Source organism: Falco naumanni, chromosome 1 (assembly GCF_017639655.2).
Source record: "Falco naumanni isolate bFalNau1 chromosome 1, bFalNau1.pat, whole genome shotgun sequence".
In the NCBI taxonomy this organism is placed as follows: Eukaryota; Metazoa; Chordata; class Aves; order Falconiformes; family Falconidae; genus Falco; species Falco naumanni.
The window spans coordinates 57142195-57163316 of record NC_054054.1 but is presented as its reverse complement, the minus strand read 5'-3'; the positions used below and the strand labels follow the sequence as shown (position 1 = coordinate 57163316).

Below are 21122 nucleotides of genomic sequence, written 5' to 3'. Positions count from 1 at the left end.
CAACTGTGAGGTTAAACCACGAGTTTGAAACTCAGAAAACATAATATTTGTTGGCTTGATTAAAAAAAAAAATTGCTGGTTTTGCTGTATTGATTTGTTGCACTGTATTTACCTCAAGTCAATATGAACACAGTCTTAAACAGATACTTTCAGTCTCTGTAAATTCTGTAAAATGTTAGACAGTATAACTGATTCATGCTTTTCAAGCACTTCATGCTATACAGTGATTATGCAAAAAAGAGCATAAAGAGAATAAGAACTACCCCCAAAAAGGAAGTAAAATAGCCAAAGCAGTTGATTCTTTTCTTCTACAGCGTAAAAACTGTCTCCAGATATGTATTTCTGGTGAAAGCATCTTATTTTTTATGGACAAACCATCTGACTTGGTCAAAAAATCTGTAATAGCAGTGAAGGTGTTAGTAGGAGCTTCTTGCAATATGCCTTGAAATAGCAACCACAGAAACCTGGGGTGTCACCTATAGTGGGCACAGAAGTTATGTCTACACTGCCAGTATAGAGCAGATGTGACAAAAACTATGTGCAAAAGCAGGTATCTTGATATGGGCACTCAGATCTTCCTGGACTGTAAGTTTATGACCTATACTTCTTCATTATAATCTTAACTTTGACAAAGTAAATACTGGGAGTAGAAATTTTGCACCTTATTTCTTGAGATGCTTTCCTGCTTCTCCTGGCACAGACTATTTTTTCTACAGCAGAATAAAAATTACTTGGATTTTGTGTAAATGCCCCTAAAGAAGGGGGACAATAAAGATGGGAACTGAGTAAGGTAGCTGGGAGTGGCAGGCCCTGCATCAGACTCTCACTGAAATGGGGAGAGAGGCAGCTTCCCACCGCCATGCCCGCTGCTTTGGCCCTGCTGGGTTCCTGTCAAACTATATGGTTTGGTAACACTGCATGGAAACCGAGTGGGTGCCTGGCCGAGGTGCAAGAGGAGAGCTAGCAACTCCTTTCATCACCTTGGCTTCTTAGGCTGCCCGGAAGAAAAGGATAGCACTTTCCACTAGGTTTGAGGATGCTGCAGCTAGGACTGGATTCAGTCACTGACCACGTAGGCTGAGAAGGAACTGACCTGACCGCTGCAGTCCTGTGGCCTCTTTTACAACATAATAGGAAATATTCACTGCTCACAGTGACTTGGTGCTAATGGCATATTAGCTTCTCCACCCCAGTAAACCTGTGCTTGGTTCAGCTAACCACATGAGGTGCGGAAAGAAAAGGAGATTAATCCCTTCTTAAAGGGAAGCAACATCTGAGTATCTTTAAAGCAGCAGAGAAATGCCAGTTCGTTCACTAAATAGCTTATTATCCTCAGGAAGCAGGTTCTCAGCTGTTTTGTTTATTTCTTTATGAATGCCCAGATGGCTGGAGACGCTGTGTTCTGTGCATTGTTACCCACCGTTACCTAAGAAGTCTTGAGTTGTTACTCCGATTTCTTTCCTGTTGTCATTTAAGCATTAAAAAAAATTAAAAATAAAAAATGCTATGGTAAGTTGCCAAAAAATAGATTTAACTATGACAGTTTCAGCTCCTGTTTTGTGCTTTTAATTTTGCCTCGACTTCTCTTAAAGGAATCCCAAGTGCAGGAACAGGTGCCCCACTGATAACCTTCTTCACTGTGTTTCTACTCGCTGTCAAAGAAGCGGGACATGACACCCGAGCAGATAGATTAAGTCTTTTTAGTCCTTGTCTTCAGATGTTCTTTAATTTGATGTAACTTATTCCTGTTCTTTTGAGCTTAAGAAATGGAGAAGTCAGGCAGTCAGCTTCTTACACAGCACTGCCAGTCTTATTCAGCCTGAGTTTTTAAGGACAAAGCCTCTGGATGAAGCTCAGCTGGCAGGGCACTAGATGTCTGTGAAGTTGAGCTTGGCTCTACCTTCAGAAACCATGCAGTTCTGACAAGAAAACACTACAATTACTTTTTTGTTTGGTTTTGACGACAAAAATGAACAATCTTGAATGTTGACGAAACTGTCACTGTTTTGGGACAGTATGGCTTTTCCTAGCATTTTGGTGCAAGTTTTCTGGGAACAGAGAGAACAAGTCTCTTTCTTAAGTAAGACTGAAATCAGACCTCGGTAGCAGGAGCTGCTGTGAGATCAGGGCCACCTCAGTATGATGTAAGCCTGTAGAACCATTTGAATTTTGCCTTGCATAATGATATGTATTATACAGAAAGATCAAACAATTCTTTCTGTCTTAATTGTTTTGAGATTAAATAAAGAAAAAATATGCATGTCATTAAGGGGATAAGAAACAGCTTTGTTCATGGACATCACATCATACTTTTGGTATTACCATACCAAGTAACAGAAGAGTCTTAATGCACAGCAAGATACTCCTCCTCACTTCCTCACCACTGCTGATAAATCAAAGGCAGTTCGGGTAACTGTCTCCACAGGACTAAACAGTTGTTATTATGGACCGCAAGTCTCCCTGTTGTTTTCGGCATGGTGTTTCAGAAGCAGAACTCAGTACCAGGTGCCCTGAAGATTACAGAAATGCCAGGATTCTGTGTTCTTTTGATACCTTCTTTGTGCCAGCCTCCATCGTTTTGTCTACTAGGTATAATACTAAGTATTGTACGGAGGTAAAAAATACATTTGCAATATGAAAAAAACAGAGAAAGAGAGAAGATATCTGCTCCTCCCTCTAGGTCTCTATCCAGCACAGAACTCCCTTATAAAAAATTCCAATTTCTCACCCATGACATGATACACACCATAAACGAGTTCTTGACATTTACCTGCATAGTTACTTTTACTGGCTCGCATTACTTCAAATCTGTTTCTCTGGGTTAAAGTGAACACGCAAAGATTTGCTCCAAAGTAACTAGGTAACGTAGTTCTAATTTGTTGCTTGAATTATTTTGTTTTCAGATGAGGATTGCTTGGCTATCACAAACTAGGCAATCTAGAGGTCTGGGTTGTTTGTGGTTTTTTTAGTTAACCCATCTATCATGTCAACTTTCTTATACACCACTAGAAATGCACAATTATCACCTGCTCTGAATATCCTCTCACCACCTGCCTCTGCTTTAGATTGGTTTCTCCATCAAGGCCCGCCGTTTCAATGTAACAGATCCCATCCAGGTCACTAGAATATAACAGCACCATGTCAGCAGGAATGATTTCATTACGTGAAAGCCGGATGAAGTCCCCAACATTGACATTTTTCCAGCATTCATCTACGTATTTCTTCTCCTTCCTGAAATACATACAAAACCAGTAATGTTTTACAAGTGCATAAACTGAAAGCTCAGAGAAACACACTATAACTAGAAAATTACTCTAATAGTTAATTTATGCTTCCAAGTCATTAAAAAAAACTCTGATGAGGCAAGTCTGTTAGCTGAAAGTGAATATAATTACAAAGAATCAGTTCTGGGGCCCAAGCCCTGGGTTTTTTGGGCAATTACATTCCAGGCACCCTCCCAGAATTATTTTAGCTTTATTTAAAATTCAGCCCACTTGCTTCCTGTATTTTAGTTTTTCCAAGAAAGCAAACACCACTTTTTCTTGCAATTACGCAATCAAGAACAGCAAATCTTCTTCCCTTCTGATAGGGCCTTTCAAAAATGTCTGTGTCTCAAGATGATGGACATCTAACAATAAGCAAAGAATATTCAGCAACCACTTCACTGATTATCTCAATAGAAATGCAGGTATTTACAGGCTTTTAAAATATCTTTTCCATTAATTTTGAACATAAGTTACCAAGACTCTGTAATACTCAAGAAAGTTAATAAAAGCTTAGGCCTGTCAGCACTGAGTTGGAATTCTTTATTAACATGAAATATACAGGCATGACATGTATACATAAGTTTGAACAGTTTTGAATTTTCCATTTATAGCTGCTGTTCTGTCCTCAGCTGAGAGGAAGAATCTTCCTTTTATACAATTACAGCAGTTTACTGCAAACACAATCAGGTTTAGAGTGGTCAATAGGATGCAAGGTACCACACAACACACAGTGCTTGATGAGCTACCAGGAGGCATACAGTAGTAGGCTACTGCAACACGGGTGATGAAACACACCTACAGTTGCCGTTACAAACACTGCACAGGTCTGGATGCAGTACGCTTTTGTATGAGCTGTTACTGTCCTCAGTGACTGCCCAGCTTTTCTGCCTTGCACAGACTAACCCTAGAGCTATGTTTTAAGAGAGGAGCACGTACTCTCCACATTATTTGTTTCTCAGTCTTCTAGATTGGGGTATAGTCCGGGCTGTGCTAGGGCTGTCTTCCAAATTGTGCTTCCTTCCCTGGATGTCATTCTAAGCTGGCTGAGAAGCACACTCACACTGGGGGAGCTGGGAAGTGCACTCAGCTTCTACAGTGCAGACATAAGCTAACAAGCTTTGCAACATGGTCATTGTGTGCAGTCTGGCACTCATCTGCTAGCTTTAATCAGAGCACTAGCTATCTAAAATGCTTCTCATGAATACTGAAATAGAAACATACTTTAATGACAAAGAAAATCTCAGAAAAACATTCTCTACATCAAGCTTTGCACCCCTGCCTTTCAGACCTGCGTTATTTGTCACCACCCTTTTGAAAATGCTTGTCTACAAACAGAAGGCACAAAGCCCACACAATTTAATCAGTGTACTGACAAGAATTTCTCCGGTGAAGATAAGGTGGAGGTGATTGTATTGCTTTCCAAGCGTAAAAAAACAGGAAGCAACAAAAGCTGACGTAAAATTAAAGCAATATAAGGCACATCTGTTTTCTCCTTAAGATGTTCACCACTAGTATTCCACACAAATGGATAAATGGCACAATGGAAAGCACGTGAAACTTGATTAAAGCTACAGCCATATCTATCACAAGATGGATGGATGGATTAAAAAAAAAAAAAACACTGCAGGAATTAATTTTTCATACCAGTACAGTTCCTTGGAAATAAGTAAGAGTTGAAGGAAAAATTTCTGAAGTAAATAAGAAAGGGAAGGAAGCCATGCTGAAACAGTATGTGACATTCAGTTACCAAAGGTACAACTTAAGCTTTGATAGCTGCAAAAGTGCTGACAAAGTAAATTATTCAGGAGACTGAGTGAGCTGAAAACTAGTGATTTTGTTTGTTTAGAACTACCCCTTATGTACTGAACACTACATCAGCATAACTTTTTGTGTAGGCCAATTTACCCTGCCATGAAGCCCCAAGTCAGTCCAATCAGGGTACAGCACCAACTGAAGCGGAACACCCTGGTCACTCCAAAACAGCACCGTTCTACCTCACCCTCCAAACACGATGGAAAGGATATGAGAGCTCAGGAGGGTGGTGGGAGAAAATTACTTCCACAGCCAGCCTGTATCTAGGTAAGTTAGAGAAAGGATGGAAACTGAAAGGTAAGCAAGACAAAATAAGCGCAAGCAAAGAAAGCAATGGCATCACTAACGTAGCACAATAAAAAGGATGAGATGACATGAGAAGTTGTCAATTTCTGGCACTGACTTGTACAGGAATTTTTCAAAGTGAATTGGAATTTGAAAAACCACAAAAATATTTGGAAATTAAAAGATGTTGTGACAAAGCAATCTTTTCATTTATCCTTGAAGCAATTATTTTCTAGAGATTAAAAAATGAGGAAAATGCTGGTACTCTTGCATGTGTAGTCTTTTCTAACTACCATGTATTTCATGAAAAACTACAAAAACTTACTTGTCTGTGCTGCCAGTATTGAGATTATTATTGAGATTGCCCTCAGGAGATGGCAAATATTTCTCTTTTAAATCCCTATGTATTTAATAAACATGGCACCAAAAGTACATAATGCTTCTTTTTACTCAATGCACATGGACAAGTCCCACTTTCTTTTTGCCAGGCTGGAGTCTGGGAAAGGAAAGCTAAAGGTATGGAAGAATCTTGTAGAAAGGATTATTCTTTCCAGATCTCAATACCATAAAGCAAAAAAAGAATGAAATTGTATCTTGATCTCAAATATATACAATGATTTGCATAAATATGTATTTGTAAAGAACAGTACTTACAACACATCTACATGCAAGGCTTAGAATGAAACAGAAATGTATTTGAGAGGTCTGCAGAAGAGGAAAGAAGAGAAGAAAAATATATCAGCCAGCAAAGTCATTCATCCTGCTGCTGATGCAGCAGATAGATCATGCACATATTCTTTATCCAGTTAAGTGCAAAGTCAGACAAAAAGTTTAATTATCTTTAGTAGTAGGTCATGGGGGAATAAATGGATTTTTCCATCATGATCACTTCACCACAGTTCTACTGAAATGACACTAACTACAAGATTTTAACAGATGCTCAAACAGAAGTACCTTCATCGTTTGTGATTCATGGCTATTTAAATAAGATCCTACTACTACAAACCGGTTACTTGCTCAAAATGCACAAGGACTTGATTACTAAGTATTTAACATCAAAGCAACAACTGCAAACTAAATTATAATGCACATTAGCACATCTTATTGTTTATGGAATGTTTTATTACTCCACAAGGGAACTATGAGACAGGGCAAAACCCCAGCATTTTAAACAACATTATCTTATTTTATCACATTTTCAAGACAGAAATAACTGATCTATGAAATGGATAAATTCCAGAACTCCAAAATGTAGCAGGTTGAAAACTCTGAAACTATGGATGCCAAGCATTTGCTATAAGCAAAAGCAAGTAAGGTGGGAGCATCAGATTTGTCAAAAATGCACAGAAACTAGCATATAGATGCTCAGATAGATTTATCAAGGCACTCAGACTGGCACATTTTGTCACGGACAACAGAGCACAGTGAAACCAATTTCTATTATGAACACAACTTCACACAGAAGGAAGCCTCACAAGAGTTCAAGAAGCAAGGATCACTGGTCTTGCTGAAAATACTTCACACAAATTATCTTCAAGTAGAAACAGGTGGCCTACCAGCTTTCAAGAATGACAACTGTTGCTTAGGTATGTTAAGATAGCAAGAAGGGCCATTTTATTGAGCATTTGTCTCAGTAGCCATGTAGGTACCAGTATCTAATATGTAAGTAAAATTACACTGACAGCACATACAATGTATACAACTTCTCCAGATCAACAAAAGCACAGTAAGACAATAACTGGAAATTGTATACATTAGCTAGTTGTTCATCATGTTTACAATGATTAAATGCATGCACTGGAAGAATCACTACAATTTCTAAGGGATTCTTGTTAAACATGTTAAGAAATTTTGAATCCTAACGTGAGTTTAATGGAAATTTAAGATAAATCAGCTCACACATAACAAACAATTGTTTTTACCAGTATCAGCAAGATTTAATTCTCCTGAACCATACTTCCAAGCTTAATTTTAAAACCAGATTACACTATATAAAATATTTCATAATAAAGACACTAAGAAGAAAAAAAAAGTTACAAAAACTAAATACTTATGGGCACAAGAAGGAATATTTGCAGATGACTAATATGGTCACTAATTACTGCACATTTTTGGTGACGGGAAGGAATCAAGCCAGAACAGATCTGAAATTCATTCTGCTTCACTGACACTGGGAGGGATAAGACTGTAAGTGACAGTTTTCAGGAACATGGATATCAAATGTTTCAGCTTTCTGACAACGAATTCTTTCAAGATTCATGACAATTTATAGAAAAAATAATCCAACTTCTCCCTTGAGCCTTCTCTGCAGACATGAAAAACAAATAAAAAATTTATCCTCCCTAATAGCCCAATTACTTACTTGTTTTTCAAGTCCAATTTTTTATAGGTTGAATAGAACGTTTCTGGGAAAGCTGCTATATATATTTGTGTCTGCAGAACAAAAAGCTGTTTTGTTTTTTTTCTTTGATGATACAAAACTATATTCTAGACTTTTTCTATGGTTATGAGCTAGCTCTTAAACACCAATAGCTTATGGCAAATGTTAGAAACCAGGAGATTCCATTATCTGAGTAATATCACAGATTTAATGGTTATGTAGTACCAGTTTGCAACCTGCTGCATGGGCTGAGTAAGGTCATGTCTACAGTACAGAGTTTAGGGTTTGGCATAGCCAGCTAGCACATTAAGTTTTTAGAATAAAAAGTTTATTTTCAGTGCATTGCCTTCACTAGGAAAAGGTGTGTCTTTAATGAAAAGAGGGAGCTTTGAATGTGGTTTGTAATTTTGTGAGTACCTTTACCTATATAGTGATAAATCAGCAACCCTTGAATGTCCAAGATGCTTACAGCAATTTCAGAGGAATTAAAACCACACTTTTCAAAACAAATAGTATGTGAAACAATGCTTAACTAGTCAAGTTACTTTGGTTAATACAGTACAAACTCATACATGAACACTCTTGCCTCAACCAAAAAATATTTTTTTCAGTAAATTTTACACTCATTTAGCAAAACTCGTGATCAAGACTCAACCAGACTAGTCCCTGAGCAACCTGATGTAATTAGACCTGCTTTGAGCAGTGGCTTGGACTGGCTGACCTCCAGAGACCCCTTTCAACTTAAACTATTCGATGATTCTATGAGTATCCAGAAAGTAAATCAAAAGACTTATCAACAACTTTTTTATGTATACTCATAATCAAATAACAATAAACCAGAAAGACTGTTGTCTCTTACCTTCTATATACTTTGGTTAGTAAGTTGTTTATCTGTTTATCCATTTTGTACTTTGAATAATCCTCCAGACCATCTTTTACTGCAATAATTGCCAGAACTGCTACTAGAGGTAGCATTGTAATTTCTTTTTGGAAGGCTTCCACCAGAGGAACCCAATTTAGGACAACTAGGAATAGGAAATACAAATTGGCAACTCTGAAAAAAAGCAAAAACATAGGAGTTAGCCACGCTAGCAGAGTCATCCTTATTTCCCCACTCCATGCCATACAGACACTTAAGTTAGTAGTGATTTATCTTTTCTTCCCCCAACTGCAATTTAAGAACTAAGTATTCAGAACTGTTGTAATTCTCCAGTCAATAGATTATTTAGCTGCACAGTGACTTAATATGCATGATCAGAAGATGCAAAGACCAAGAATTTTCCTGTATTTTCAAACCTGTCCTCCAAGCATGTTTTCCAGTGAGCCTTTGGTGAACTTGCACTCTCAGATTTCCAGGTCTTTTAAACTTCATTTTACCATCTCCTGGAGAAGTGGCATGTTTTTAAAAGGAAGCCATCCTACAACCTCCCTGCATAACTTTAAAAATCAGCAGTCCTCCAAACAGAAGGAGGATGAAAAAAAATTGGCAAGAGACAAAAACATGAGGCAAGGGGAAAAATACATTTGTAGGAAATGAGCTGAAAATCTTACTGCAGATTGCTGTGTGGCAGTGCTCCAAGAGTAAAGAATATTTCAATAACCCGTAGAACAGAATTAGTGGAAATTACGTAAGATATGAAGAATTAGTCCTACACTGATGATAACTCAAAGAGACCTTGGCCAAACAACGCAGATCTTTTGAGAAGTGACAGGCAAGTCAGGAAGAATAATTTTTGAATACCCATCTATATAGTAACACACACATTAAAGGATTCCACTTCAGAAGAATTACCACAATCAAAAAGGAGTTCATTACCTGTGAAATTGCTCAAATAAATTCCGTGGTAAAAAATTCAACAAAGTGTATTTAGTAGTCCGTATTCTGTTGTTCATGTACAGTTTTGATACTTTTTCATACTCTTCCTTAAAATGTCCCAAACAGGGTATCACTATCCTATGTTTGCCATTTGTCTTTGATGATTGATAGCACTTGTTACTTGAATTGCTGCTGCTGCTACCTTCTCTGTCCTCTGTAGCTGTCAGTTGATGCCAACGGTATCGGGCCCAGCGGATGGGAACTGCCATTGCACCAGAAATGCTTTACAATCCAAGGAGTGTCCTCTCTCTAGAAACATGTTAAAATACAGCAAGTTATGTAATAATTCTGTAAAGGCTTTTCAACGAAAAAGTCACAGTTACAGTTCTGAATAAGCCTAGGAAAAAAGTCATTTCCATATTTTGATTTAAAAAACCCAAACAGACAGTTAATAGGTTATGTGAGGTCAGGAACCTGTGCTTCAAAGGTTGAACTTATCTGAATTTCATCCACCCTTTCAGGATCCTAGAGTTTGATTACTCTGTTTGAAATGCACCGTATTTTTATAATAGCACCTCATATAAGCAGCCTGCCCACTTGTTCGTTGTGCTACAGTATGGTGAAAAAAGCAAACAAGCTGCCAATTCTGCAGACGACAACATTTTGAAAGGCATCTCAGACACTGCACTCCTTGCTGATGGTTAACAACCTTTATTGAACTCAGGAGTCAACAATATAGCAACAGGCATCTGTGTACAGACTTAGACCTGAAGTTAGGAACTGCCTGTGAAAGGCATTAAGTAGCTATCATGAACAAAATATTCTTCCTATTGGATTAGAAATAGGTTTGAGAACTTTTACCAGCTGATAAAAGGATGAATAAACTTCATGCCAATGCTCCTCCTCTATTCACCTTAGCTAAACTCTGGCAATCTACCCAGGAGTTTGTTTTCCTAAAGAAAGTCAAAGTTCACAGGTATAGGTGATAGTCACTTTATCAAACCACTCTATGCAGTCAGAAAAGGACTTTCACACACACAAATCATACTTCAATAGAAGCTCAAAACTGCTGGGTTTTACAATGCATTTCTTTACAATTTACAACAAGATTTTACAATTAATAGTTGCTACATTTCTTGTGCTACTTCTTCCATAGAACAGCTCATCTTTGTATTTGTTTAAAACTGTACCTTGCATGAGCCCCAAGTCATCAGTACAGCTACTTTCTCTGCAGATTACTTTCCTTCCATCTAGTATCTTAATATCTGCATACATGATAGCAAAATTTGTTACTAAATCCTCTTCCTTAATTCCCACACGAAAGCTGCTTCTTTAGAAGTTTGCTTTTTTTTTAGACTTGTTGGGTCTTTCTAAATGAAATCTCTTTACTACAGACTATCCTAGGTAGTCATCAAACTAACCCTGATTTTGGCTTCAGTTAACTCAGACTTCTATTCATGTGGTATATTTTCTCTGCCACTGACAAATGCCACTGTGTTGCTCAGACTCCTCCAAAATGTTGCTTTAAAAAGTGATTTTCCAAACTACTGATTTGACACCATCATATCTTCTCTTACACATCTTCCTTGGTTTTTCCTTTTGTCTATTACAACTGCAGAAATCTTGAAGCATGGGCAGAGTGTCCTCAGCAGGTCCTCTAACAATGAGGTAGCCTTAATATATCTACCTCAACTCATTCTGCTGTTAAAACAAAGATTCTGCAAACTTCCTAAGAAGCCTGGTCCACTCCACCACTACCCTTTAGCTAGAAAGCTTTCTCCTAATGTCTAACCGGTCTCTTCCTCTCATCAAATTAAGATGGTACATTTTTGTCCTATCAGCATTAGATGTGGATAGTTATTGACTATTACAATCTTAATGTCTTGGAAGACTGTTACCACATACATGAAACACATGTTCCTCTTTAGAAACCATGATCTGCATGTGAATAGACAAGAGGAACAAGGAGGGGAAAACAAACCTCTATATAGCATCTCCTCTCAGCATCCCCCAGCACTTCCTACATGAATTACTCCCAAGGCCTTTCCACTGTGCTTCCCCAGGCAACATAAGGGATCAGTCTGAGAAAAAAAGACTTTCTTTTTTTCTAAACGCTAAACACTGTAGTCCCAGTAACCATGAGACTACCAAAGGCAAGCAACTGCTGCACAGGAAGGCAGCTATGCCTGGGACTTCTCAGAGAAACAAGAAGGAGGTTGCAAAGATTCTCCAAAATACACGGCATATTCTTATTTTCACAGAACCTGGCATCTTCATATCCTTGCTTCCTCTAATCCTACTGCCTGGGGACAGTCCCCAGAGGGACTCCTCTCTGCATGGAGACTACATCCCATTTTAGTCCTGGTCCATCTTTCCTCCAGAGATAGAAACTGACATCTAGAAGGAGCTACTTCACAACAACTATTTTTAAGGTATGGCTACCATATAGTTAGATGTATTAATCTATTTACACATGAAAGAGACACTTCGATTCATTCCCACTGAGTCTGAGAACAAGTCTAAAGCTTGGAAGGCAGCCAGGTCTTTGAAAATGTTTAGAGAGTGTAGAATCTGCTGCTAGTGGAGTCCATAGTTGGCTACGCAGAGCTCGTCAACACCTAAAGCTCCTAAAAGCCAAATGAACACCAACCCATCTACATGAGTCAGGACTGAAGCAAAGAACAAAATACTGAAAATTAAAAAATTTAAAAAGCTGACTGGCTGAAAAGAGGTAATTTCTTCTTTTGCAATCACAAGTTTTGGCAGTTCAGCTCTTAAAAAATCCTAAACTTCTGTATTTTGGATGGCACTCTTAAGGCTTGGCCATTTTGAAGAAACAACTCTCCTCCTTAAGCATCTTTGTTGTGACAAATCAGTAGTTTCAAAAACAGATCTTATGCAATGAGGAGCCTTTTTAAAGAAAATCCTGCTTTAATTAACAATGTCCTGGAGTTTTAACATGATTTCTTCTTTGTCCTGTTAAATTTATCAGCTTCTTTCACACTTCCATCTTCAGCATGAATCACACAAGGTGTGTCAATGAACTATAGTTTTGCTTGAACAGTAATTCTTTGCCCAAGTGCAGTAATCTGACATATCTCTACATACTGTTACAATGTACAATATCCTTGTAGAAAACTTAAGTAAACAAACACCATAAAACTTTTCAATGTGCCATGAGCCAGGTATTTGACAGCTGGTTAGATCGTAAAGAAAATCACAGCTTTTTTTGTAAAACCATCAAACACCTGATACTGGTGACTTCTGTGACCAGAAGCAGCAGCAAAAGAAACTCTTTCTCAAAGCAAACACCCAGGACTAATGGGAATGCAAAGCCTTTAAATGGCAGATCCTGTTCACTCAGTGAGAATTTTGTAGGCAAAATACAGCTAAATCAACTTCAAAAGCTTAAGAATTACATTATCAGTAACATGCAAATAAAGATGGGAAGAGAAAGTTGGGAATCAGGAAAAACAAAAGAGAAAACCTGACAAATTTTAAAACCTCTTAAATTCTAACTCTTTTTGGTTTTCATAGTTTATTACCTTTTGTAGCATCTGACACCTGGTGTCCACTGCATTTAAAAAAAAGGGACAGGATACACATGACAGGGAGAGTACTGGGCATTTTAACATGACAGCATGTTAAGACCAAATTCCTCATCACTGAATCTGGAGCCAAACATTTAAACTGCATATGCAGTGTTGGTGAAGAGCAGTCACCCCTCACCACATACACATCCCTGACTCCTGACACAGCTCCAAAACCTCTGCCCCACCCTTCCTCATCCTCCTACAGAGGAGCGGAGCTTAAAAAGAAACAGGAAACATCAGATTAAGTTTTGTGCACTGCATATGTCTGCCAATATCCCTAGCATTTTATTGTTACAACCTTTAAAAAAAACTTAAAGGCGACTGAATGGACAAGAAATAACTAACACAAAGCCACTGCAACCACACCACATTGGAAACACTGTATGAGAAGCAACAGGTAATCTCCTATGGTCAAAAAGGTGAATCAGACAATTAACTAGCACGTTGGGGAAAAGAGTTTCTGGATCTCATACTCTGTCACAATGCCCTCTGACTCACCCGGGATTTCACTGAGCTACTATTTGCAAATGCCTATTTTTTTTCTTAAATCATTTGCATTTCAATTTTAAAATAAGTTTTCTTTGGTTAGCCAGAAGGACGTCAAAAGGAGATCTATCAGCTTCATGATATTGTAGAGGATGAAGTTGCTGAAGATCAACTTTCTAAACAGCTTTTGTAAAAAATCCCCTCTCTTAAAACATTATTTGACTCTCTTGTTATGCCATTTTTCATAGTAAATTCTTGAGGTTCTCCAGCTAACATGAATTTGAACTAGCAATATGAAACGGCAGATGGGTCTTTCAACACTGGCAAAAGACCCACAAGCTGAGTTACTCTGAAGCCGTAATTTTAAAGGTTTTTAAAATATAAACTTAATTTTAAAAATCCCAAGAATAATGTTCATGTATTTGAAAACAGGAAGCCTAAATGATCATATTCTAAGTTTTGAGGACAGCGTCAGACAAGCCAGACACTGTTCTCATTTTCATACTACAGTCAGGTGAACACTACTTGATCTTGCTAAATGGCAACAGCTGATATAGAGATAATCCAGATACATCTCACACACAAAAAGGCAAGTTTTTGTAGTGTTTGCTAGTGTCACATGACAAAACGAGGAAGGAACTTATCTGACACTAGCCATATAGTTTGCTTTTTCCCTACCTCACTTCCCTTATATACTCGGATTCCTTCCTTTTCATATAAAGCACTCTGAGATACGGAAAACTGGAAGGACTAGATATGGTAAATATGCAATAGCTGGTTGTCAAATCTGTGTAAAAGCAAGCCGCAGCAGTGCCGTTTTTACCACAGGACAGATCAACACCATACACTACCCATGCCTGACCAACCTATAGCACAATAAAAAAAGCCTTTAATAACTCTCTGCTAGCGGTAATGCTGAGAAAATCCCTATTTTTAAATGCTTCCTACCCTGAAAGAAGGGTCTTTTATCATAAAGCCTAGTATAATTCTCTTGCATGTATATTTCAAGCCCAGAAGTTGTTTTCCTTTCCCATCATTTGTCTTTCTTTATCCCTTGTAAACTCTGTCAGCCTCCAACTCTGTGAAGTATCACCTTAATTTCTGCATGCAAGCCTTTGCATCTAGCTTTCCTGCAGGCATTGAGACTAAAAATTCCTTAGTTCCAGTTACATTATTTGGTAGCCTTTGGCAAATCACCTGGCAGTCAGTGACCTCTCCCATACCAGATTCTTTCTCAACACTGTTTACAAAACACATGTTTAGATAATTTAGCCAACATTTACACTGCTCTGGAACTGCACCTTACTATTATGTTGTGGTCATTTGTTCGCATGTCTCGTGAAGTGCCCTACCATTTACCCTGGCTTCCCTTGACCACTTCCTCCCTTCTGACAACATCCTCTTTTGCTGTGATCTCCAAATGGTTACTCCTTGTTCTGCCTTCAGAAAATTCTTTGTTTAAATACACTTGGTAAATGACATATTCACAAAAATGTTCCTCAGACCTTTGGCACATGCTTATGTATGGTGTGTGTTTCTATCCTGTTCCTGCTCAGGCACAGTCTTCGGACACAACATGCAGTAGACCTTCTGTGTCACCTGAGCCCGTTTACAGTAGGAAGTAATAAATCAATTCTTGGCAAACAGAAACACGATGAATAAAATTGAATTATCTTACCTGAAAAATGTGCACAACAACTAAAAGAGAAGCAATTCAGACAATGCATCTCTCCAGCAACACCCCTTTTCTTAGCTCCCTATCTGACTATTTCGGGATGTTCTGCAGGTCTGAGGTTCTGGGGCAACCAGGGAAGATAAAAAATGCTAACCCAGGTGGAGGGTACAAAGCTGTGAGTGGATCATCTCTGATCCACACAGTCCCATTTAAACCTCTTAGGAAGTGTTACTCCACAGGCTCACTAACAGTTGTATCACCACATTACAACTGGAGTACACTGTCAGAAGTACAGAGGATAAATGTTAAAAATGCCTTCTAATCATCTTTGAGAACTCAGAAGCTACTAGACAACAGAGAAGCTTAAGGGAGCCACCGCCTAAAGATTATTTTACACTCTGAAGAACAAATATTTCTTTTCTCCTAAGGTTTGCGACTTTCTCTGTAACATGCAATTTCACAAGTTTGCAACATGTCTTTGCAAGCCAGTATGAAATACGCAGAGACACCCAATATGCTAAATACATCTGGAAAAGAGGCTTGCGCTGCCAATTTATGGGACAAATGGCCCAAAAACCTGCAGGAATCAAAACTTAAGTTCTAAGAAAAATATGTGGTTATTTGCAACCACATACTCTGAGTTACATTCATAAAGAGGATGCTAAGAACTCTTGGATTAGAGTGGAAGGCAGATGTTACTAGGAAAAGTAAAATGCTATGGCAATATTTTGTCATGCACTCCTGCCTACACAGCCTGATTTAGCATGGGCAACACTGAAAACCTGCAAGCCTTGAAACGCCTCATCTTGGAAAGAAAATTTCTTGGTTGTGAATACATTAAGCCAGCCATCAGCAGCCCTTCACAACCGAAGCAATCAGCAGGACGCATTAAACCCCAGGAAGTGCCAAAGCCCTGACACAAAGTCAATTGCAAGATAATTTAATAGCAAACCATGCATGCAGTTCTACCACTGGTTAATGTGCTAGCGTGGGAGCAGTACATAAAAGCAGAAAATCTCCTCCACTTTGGGCAAAGTTATTTAGGATGCCAACCAGATCTTGTACCTACAGACACAACTGAACCATACGCTACCAAATTTTAGGTTTAAAACTCAGATGAATCATGTATTTCTGCTACAGGTAACCAGTTTCAAAATAAAACTCAAGGCTACTAGAGAGCTACGATTTGTGCAAACATCTGCTTTACACCCTGTTCTCATGTGCCACACTGGTCTCTCAAAACTAAAATAAAATCTTTCAGGTTAAGTCTTAGTCTTTTATGACTGTCTTTTCTCACCAGTGCATCTTTAGCTTATGGTGATGCCGCATTTAACCACTGCAGACACTTCGAGATGTGTGAAATTCAGATTAATTTCATGGTAAGACTATGGTGTGGGCCATGTTAAAGATGTACACTAGTGTTCACATGATGAAGTAAAAGGATGTGATTATTTCTGTAGTCAGTGCATGCTCCCTAAGTTACAGTAAACCACTTTAAAGGAAATGGATTCATACTGGCAGCATTGCTGATTTTTAACTATGTGGATTTCTTCAAAGGGCCAAAACTCTGTTCTGTAGACAGTGTCTAGCTTACTCATTGAAATTTATATTGAAAATACCTGTTACAGCAAGAAACTGTACTTATCCCAAAATCCTTAGTCCTATTCTTCCGGTTGTCTAAGTCACCTACATTACCAGCTCTTCAAGAGTTCCAGAAATTCCCAACACATCCCAGAGAAGCTTTCAGGTTTAACACTCTAGTGTTCTTCAAAGGATCTGACAAAGGAAACCTTACATATGGTTACAAAAAAAGCACAACTCCAAATCAAAAAAAAATCCTCCACAGCTCACTTTAAATGAATATACTAGGTTTGATCTTATCTTAAAGACTCTCTGCCAACACTGGAAGCCAGAAATGTGGATGCTACACGCGTGGGCATAACCTGAGCTACCTGAGTATCTAGATAACTAACAGCAGTTAAGCCAGAAAAGTACAATTTCCACAAAGGTCTTAAAGTACTGCGCAGACTTAAGACAGCTCATGGTCAAAGCCTGTAGCAGTGTAGCTTCACTGTTTTTTAGCCACACAGATTAAGCATACTGCAATAATAACTACCAAAGCGTATCTTAAATATGAACAATTTACATATGGCCTTCTCATTTTTAAGAAGCTGAAATAACGGCTACAACAGATATGAGATACTTGCATATTTCAAAAGGATGGTATCACTACAGCTGACAGCACCTTGATTGTCGATGCTACTGTGTTGATCCAGGGTATTTGTAGTAGCTTCAGCAACAGCTGCTGTGCATAAGCGTAGCTCTTACTTTCTAGCAGTAAAGCATCTTCCTCACCCAGTCCAGTTGCAAGTGACAGTACTGGTTTAGAACATAAGCTGTGCATTGTGATTTTTCCTTGGCGTTTTAAGGTTTTCAGTGGGAGATTCCTTCAGAGACACAGTTCTAAGGGTCAGACTCAAACTACACAGTTTTTTAGTTTCAGTCTCACAAAATCCCTTGTGGCACTTAAAGTTATTTTAGTATCGGGGCTTCCATCCTTGCCTTTCTTACTCATCTCCACATTCACTATCTTCTTACTTCTCTTCCCATACTGTCTATTATATTCAGGTCTAAAATTAGGCTCAGATCTTGCAGAACTCATGTAGTATTTCATGACACTGATTCCAACTATTAACTGTCCAACACAGGAATTGTGCATCAACCCTGTACTTGGAATACATAAATGTATTTTCATTTCATTAATGTGACAGCAGAAAGTATGCCAGTATTTCTATCCATTTAAAACACTGTATCAGTATATAGTGATGGGTTCTGGCTTTATGTGGACAAGGCAGGGCTTTTAAAAGTCATTAGAGAAACCACAATCAGATATGGTACAGGTGGTCATCAGCCATAACACTCTTCAACAGAATTTGAGACAGCAGTGAACGTATTTTCCAACACTGTAGTGATTTTTTGACAAAACGGACTCTTCTGTAACCTCAGGAATACAATCAGATATTCGTCATGGAGCAATAAAACCTGCCAACTGCTTGGGTATATTTTGACAGGAATAACCTGTGAATCCACTTTAACCACTAAGAATTTCTGCAACACTACAGAACATGTCTCTTGAGAGCATATTTCATGCCTGAAAGAGAAGTATCCTACAGCAATTCAGGGCTCAACTACAAAAGTGTACCTTTAGAAGTTTTATTATTAAAAATGAAGCCAAAAGATATAGGAGCCTGGAAAAAAAAACGCAGGGAGTCATGAATGCTCAAATTCTGACCCTAGTAACCTCAAAACAAAATACTAAGGAAGCAGTAAGCAGCTGAACTGATAGCTAACACTAAAGGAGTTGCTCTTGCTTCTCCTACCTCCTGCTCCTGGTTCTGCCCCTTCCTTCATGATCTATCTGGTACTTACTGAACCTGGTTCAACCCACTGAGCTGCAAGACCTTTTACTAACTCAAAGACAATAACATTATGGGCTTTCCCGATCCAGCTTACAGCTGTGAAAGTACGCATGTTGGCACAGGGAGGTGTGACAGGAACATCAGACACTCACTCTAATGTAGGTGTCTCATTCCTGATCTTGGTCTAGTTTACATTAGAAATAAGGATCAGCTGTGGCTATTACCTTTAAAATCCAGATCATCCACAGCAGTGGCAGTTAACAAAGAACATGATCCTCATCTAAGTCCTAGATTTTGCTCCTGTGAATAGTAACTGCACACAGACATAACTAAATACTCAGTCTAAAACGACAGCTTCAGACCAGCTTTTGGGGCATGCAAAGGAGTCTTTTTTTAAGAACGTATTAAAAAAGAAGAATTAAATTCCACTCTGATCTTGGGGAAACCATTTAGTGCATCTCTGCTGCAGTCCCTCACATACGAAAACAGGGATAACGACAATTCTGTTATCTCTTGGTGATGATACACGGTTTTAAATAAGAGGTTTCTCGATACTGTGGTCATTGGTGAGACGTGAATGCCCTGTAAGTATTATTTTAGTATGAAAATAAAAGTAATTTTGATATTAAAAGCATTTTTCTTCAGTAGCTGTACTTCTGCTTTGCTGTACTATGCAAAGTAGGAACTTTGATTTTTCTTTCCCATCCTTGTGAACATTTTTTAGTTACTAAACCCAGTAATTATTATTGTGGCTTAATCCTGTAACCGACGCTGTGCTCTGTGCAGCCCTCCTCACTTTCTGAAGCTTCAGGGATTTCCCCGTCATTTACATGGACCTACGTCTACTTCCTTGCCATAAATCTGTAAAGTACGTAAAAGCTTACACCCCTTCCCTCAATCACCGCCACTAACGATTAAAACAAAAGCGTTTGTTTCTGCAATCGAGGTCTTAATTACCTTTTCTTTCTTCCCTGCTTCCACAGCAGCTCCGGGGCCGCCCCGCTGCCCGGGGCACGTTTAACGCGGCAGCAGCACGAACTGCCCCTTCCCGCCGCCGCGACGGCCGCGGCACCGCGGAGCTCCAGCCACCCCGCGGGCGCGAAGCCGCCGCCGGATTTTGCGGGGCGGGGGGTCGGCCCCCACAGCACCTACCCGGCCCAGACCCCTGTCGCCTTCGAAATGTCACCCGCGGTCAGGAAGACGGGACTTCCCTCCGCATCCGAGTCCCACCGGGAGGAGAGGGGCGGGGCGGCTGCGGCGCCCTTGACTTTCCACGCCGAGGAACGGCCGCTCGGCGCTCCCCTCAGGTGAGGGGCGCCGCTGCCCGGCTGCCGGCGGCGCTGAGGCACCTCGAGGGGCCCGCAGGGCGGCTCCCCCCTTCGGGGCGGCGGCCTCGCCCGCGTCCCAGGCGGCGGGGCGCACCCGGGGGTGCCCGCGGAGCCCAGCCCGCCTGCGAGGCCTGGAAGCCGGCAGCCGCAGGCAGCCACGTTTTCCCGCCGGCCCGTCTCGTCCCCGCGGCCGCACGGCGACGCGAGTGGCTCCGCCACAGCCTCCTCGCGAATCGCTGCGGGTGCTCCACGACCGCTGCTCCCACGTTTCCCTCCCGTCACGCCCGGCACCGGTGTCCTCCCGCACCGCCAGCCGCGCACCCAGCCCCGCGGGCAAGCTGCCTGCCTGACCCCCGGCCCGGTGGGCTTACCGGCGGCACCGCGCACATCCCAGCGTAATGGCCGCGACCCCCCGCGCCCGCCGCTCTCGCTCCGTCTCCGCGGCCGCCCCGCCCCGCCGGTGCTGCCCGGCCTCCCGCGGCTGCGCTGCGCGCCGGCCCGCCCCGCCCGCCCCCCGCCGCTGCCCAGCCTGCGCCTGCCGCCGCGCCGCGCTCGGCTCCTGCCCGCTCTGCTCTTCCTGCCCTGGCAGTGACTGGGGCAGGACTCGCCGGGCCGGGCAGCGGCGGGGGACCCTTCCAGGAGCGGCGCCTCCGCACACCGCGGTGCTCCGGCTGAGGGCAGGGAAGCTTTGCTCGTTGCCGTCGAGGCCAGGCCTTTGGTGCCGCTGCAGGAGGTGAGCAGAGCAGCCCCTGTCCCCTGGCCGGGGCCAAACCCTGTCCCAAGCCATCACATGCAGGCAGGTCATGCCCAGGTGTGAACAGCGTGCAGTCGTGCTGCCGTGCTCACAAGCAGAGCTTTTAAAGCGAAAGACGAACAGAACTGCTTTTACAGTGTCCATAAGCAGCACTTACCTGTCCAAAGGTTAGTTAGTGTCTAAAGGTTTTGTTTGTTTGTTTGTTTCTGGTTTTTTTCTTTCCTTGAGGCCTCAGCAGATGGAGGCAGTGCGGCTTTGGCAGGACCTGACACCCTTGACAGCTTGTCAGGGAAATTGATCTTCTTGAT

The 21122-nt window shown here is 40.7% G+C and overlaps 1 protein-coding gene across 2 annotated transcripts in view; it reads right to left on the bottom strand.

Annotated features, from left to right (window-relative positions):
* ATP10D (ATPase phospholipid transporting 10D (putative)) overlaps positions 1–19997 on the bottom strand; it is a 51016-nt gene extending 31019 nt beyond the window's left edge. For both annotated transcript variants that reach the window (XM_040595050.1, XM_040595058.1), the window contains exons 1-4: positions 19690–19997; positions 9560–9868; positions 8603–8797; positions 3027–3231 (exon numbers count right to left, since the gene is read on the bottom strand). In XM_040595050.1, coding sequence (XP_040450984.1) covers positions 3027–3231; positions 8603–8797; positions 9560–9828 — 669 coding nt within the window. In that variant the 5' untranslated portion in view covers positions 9829–9868; positions 19690–19997. The remainder of the gene's footprint in view (positions 1–3026; positions 3232–8602; positions 8798–9559; positions 9869–19689) is intronic.
* Positions 19998–21122: the final 1125 nt, after the last annotated feature.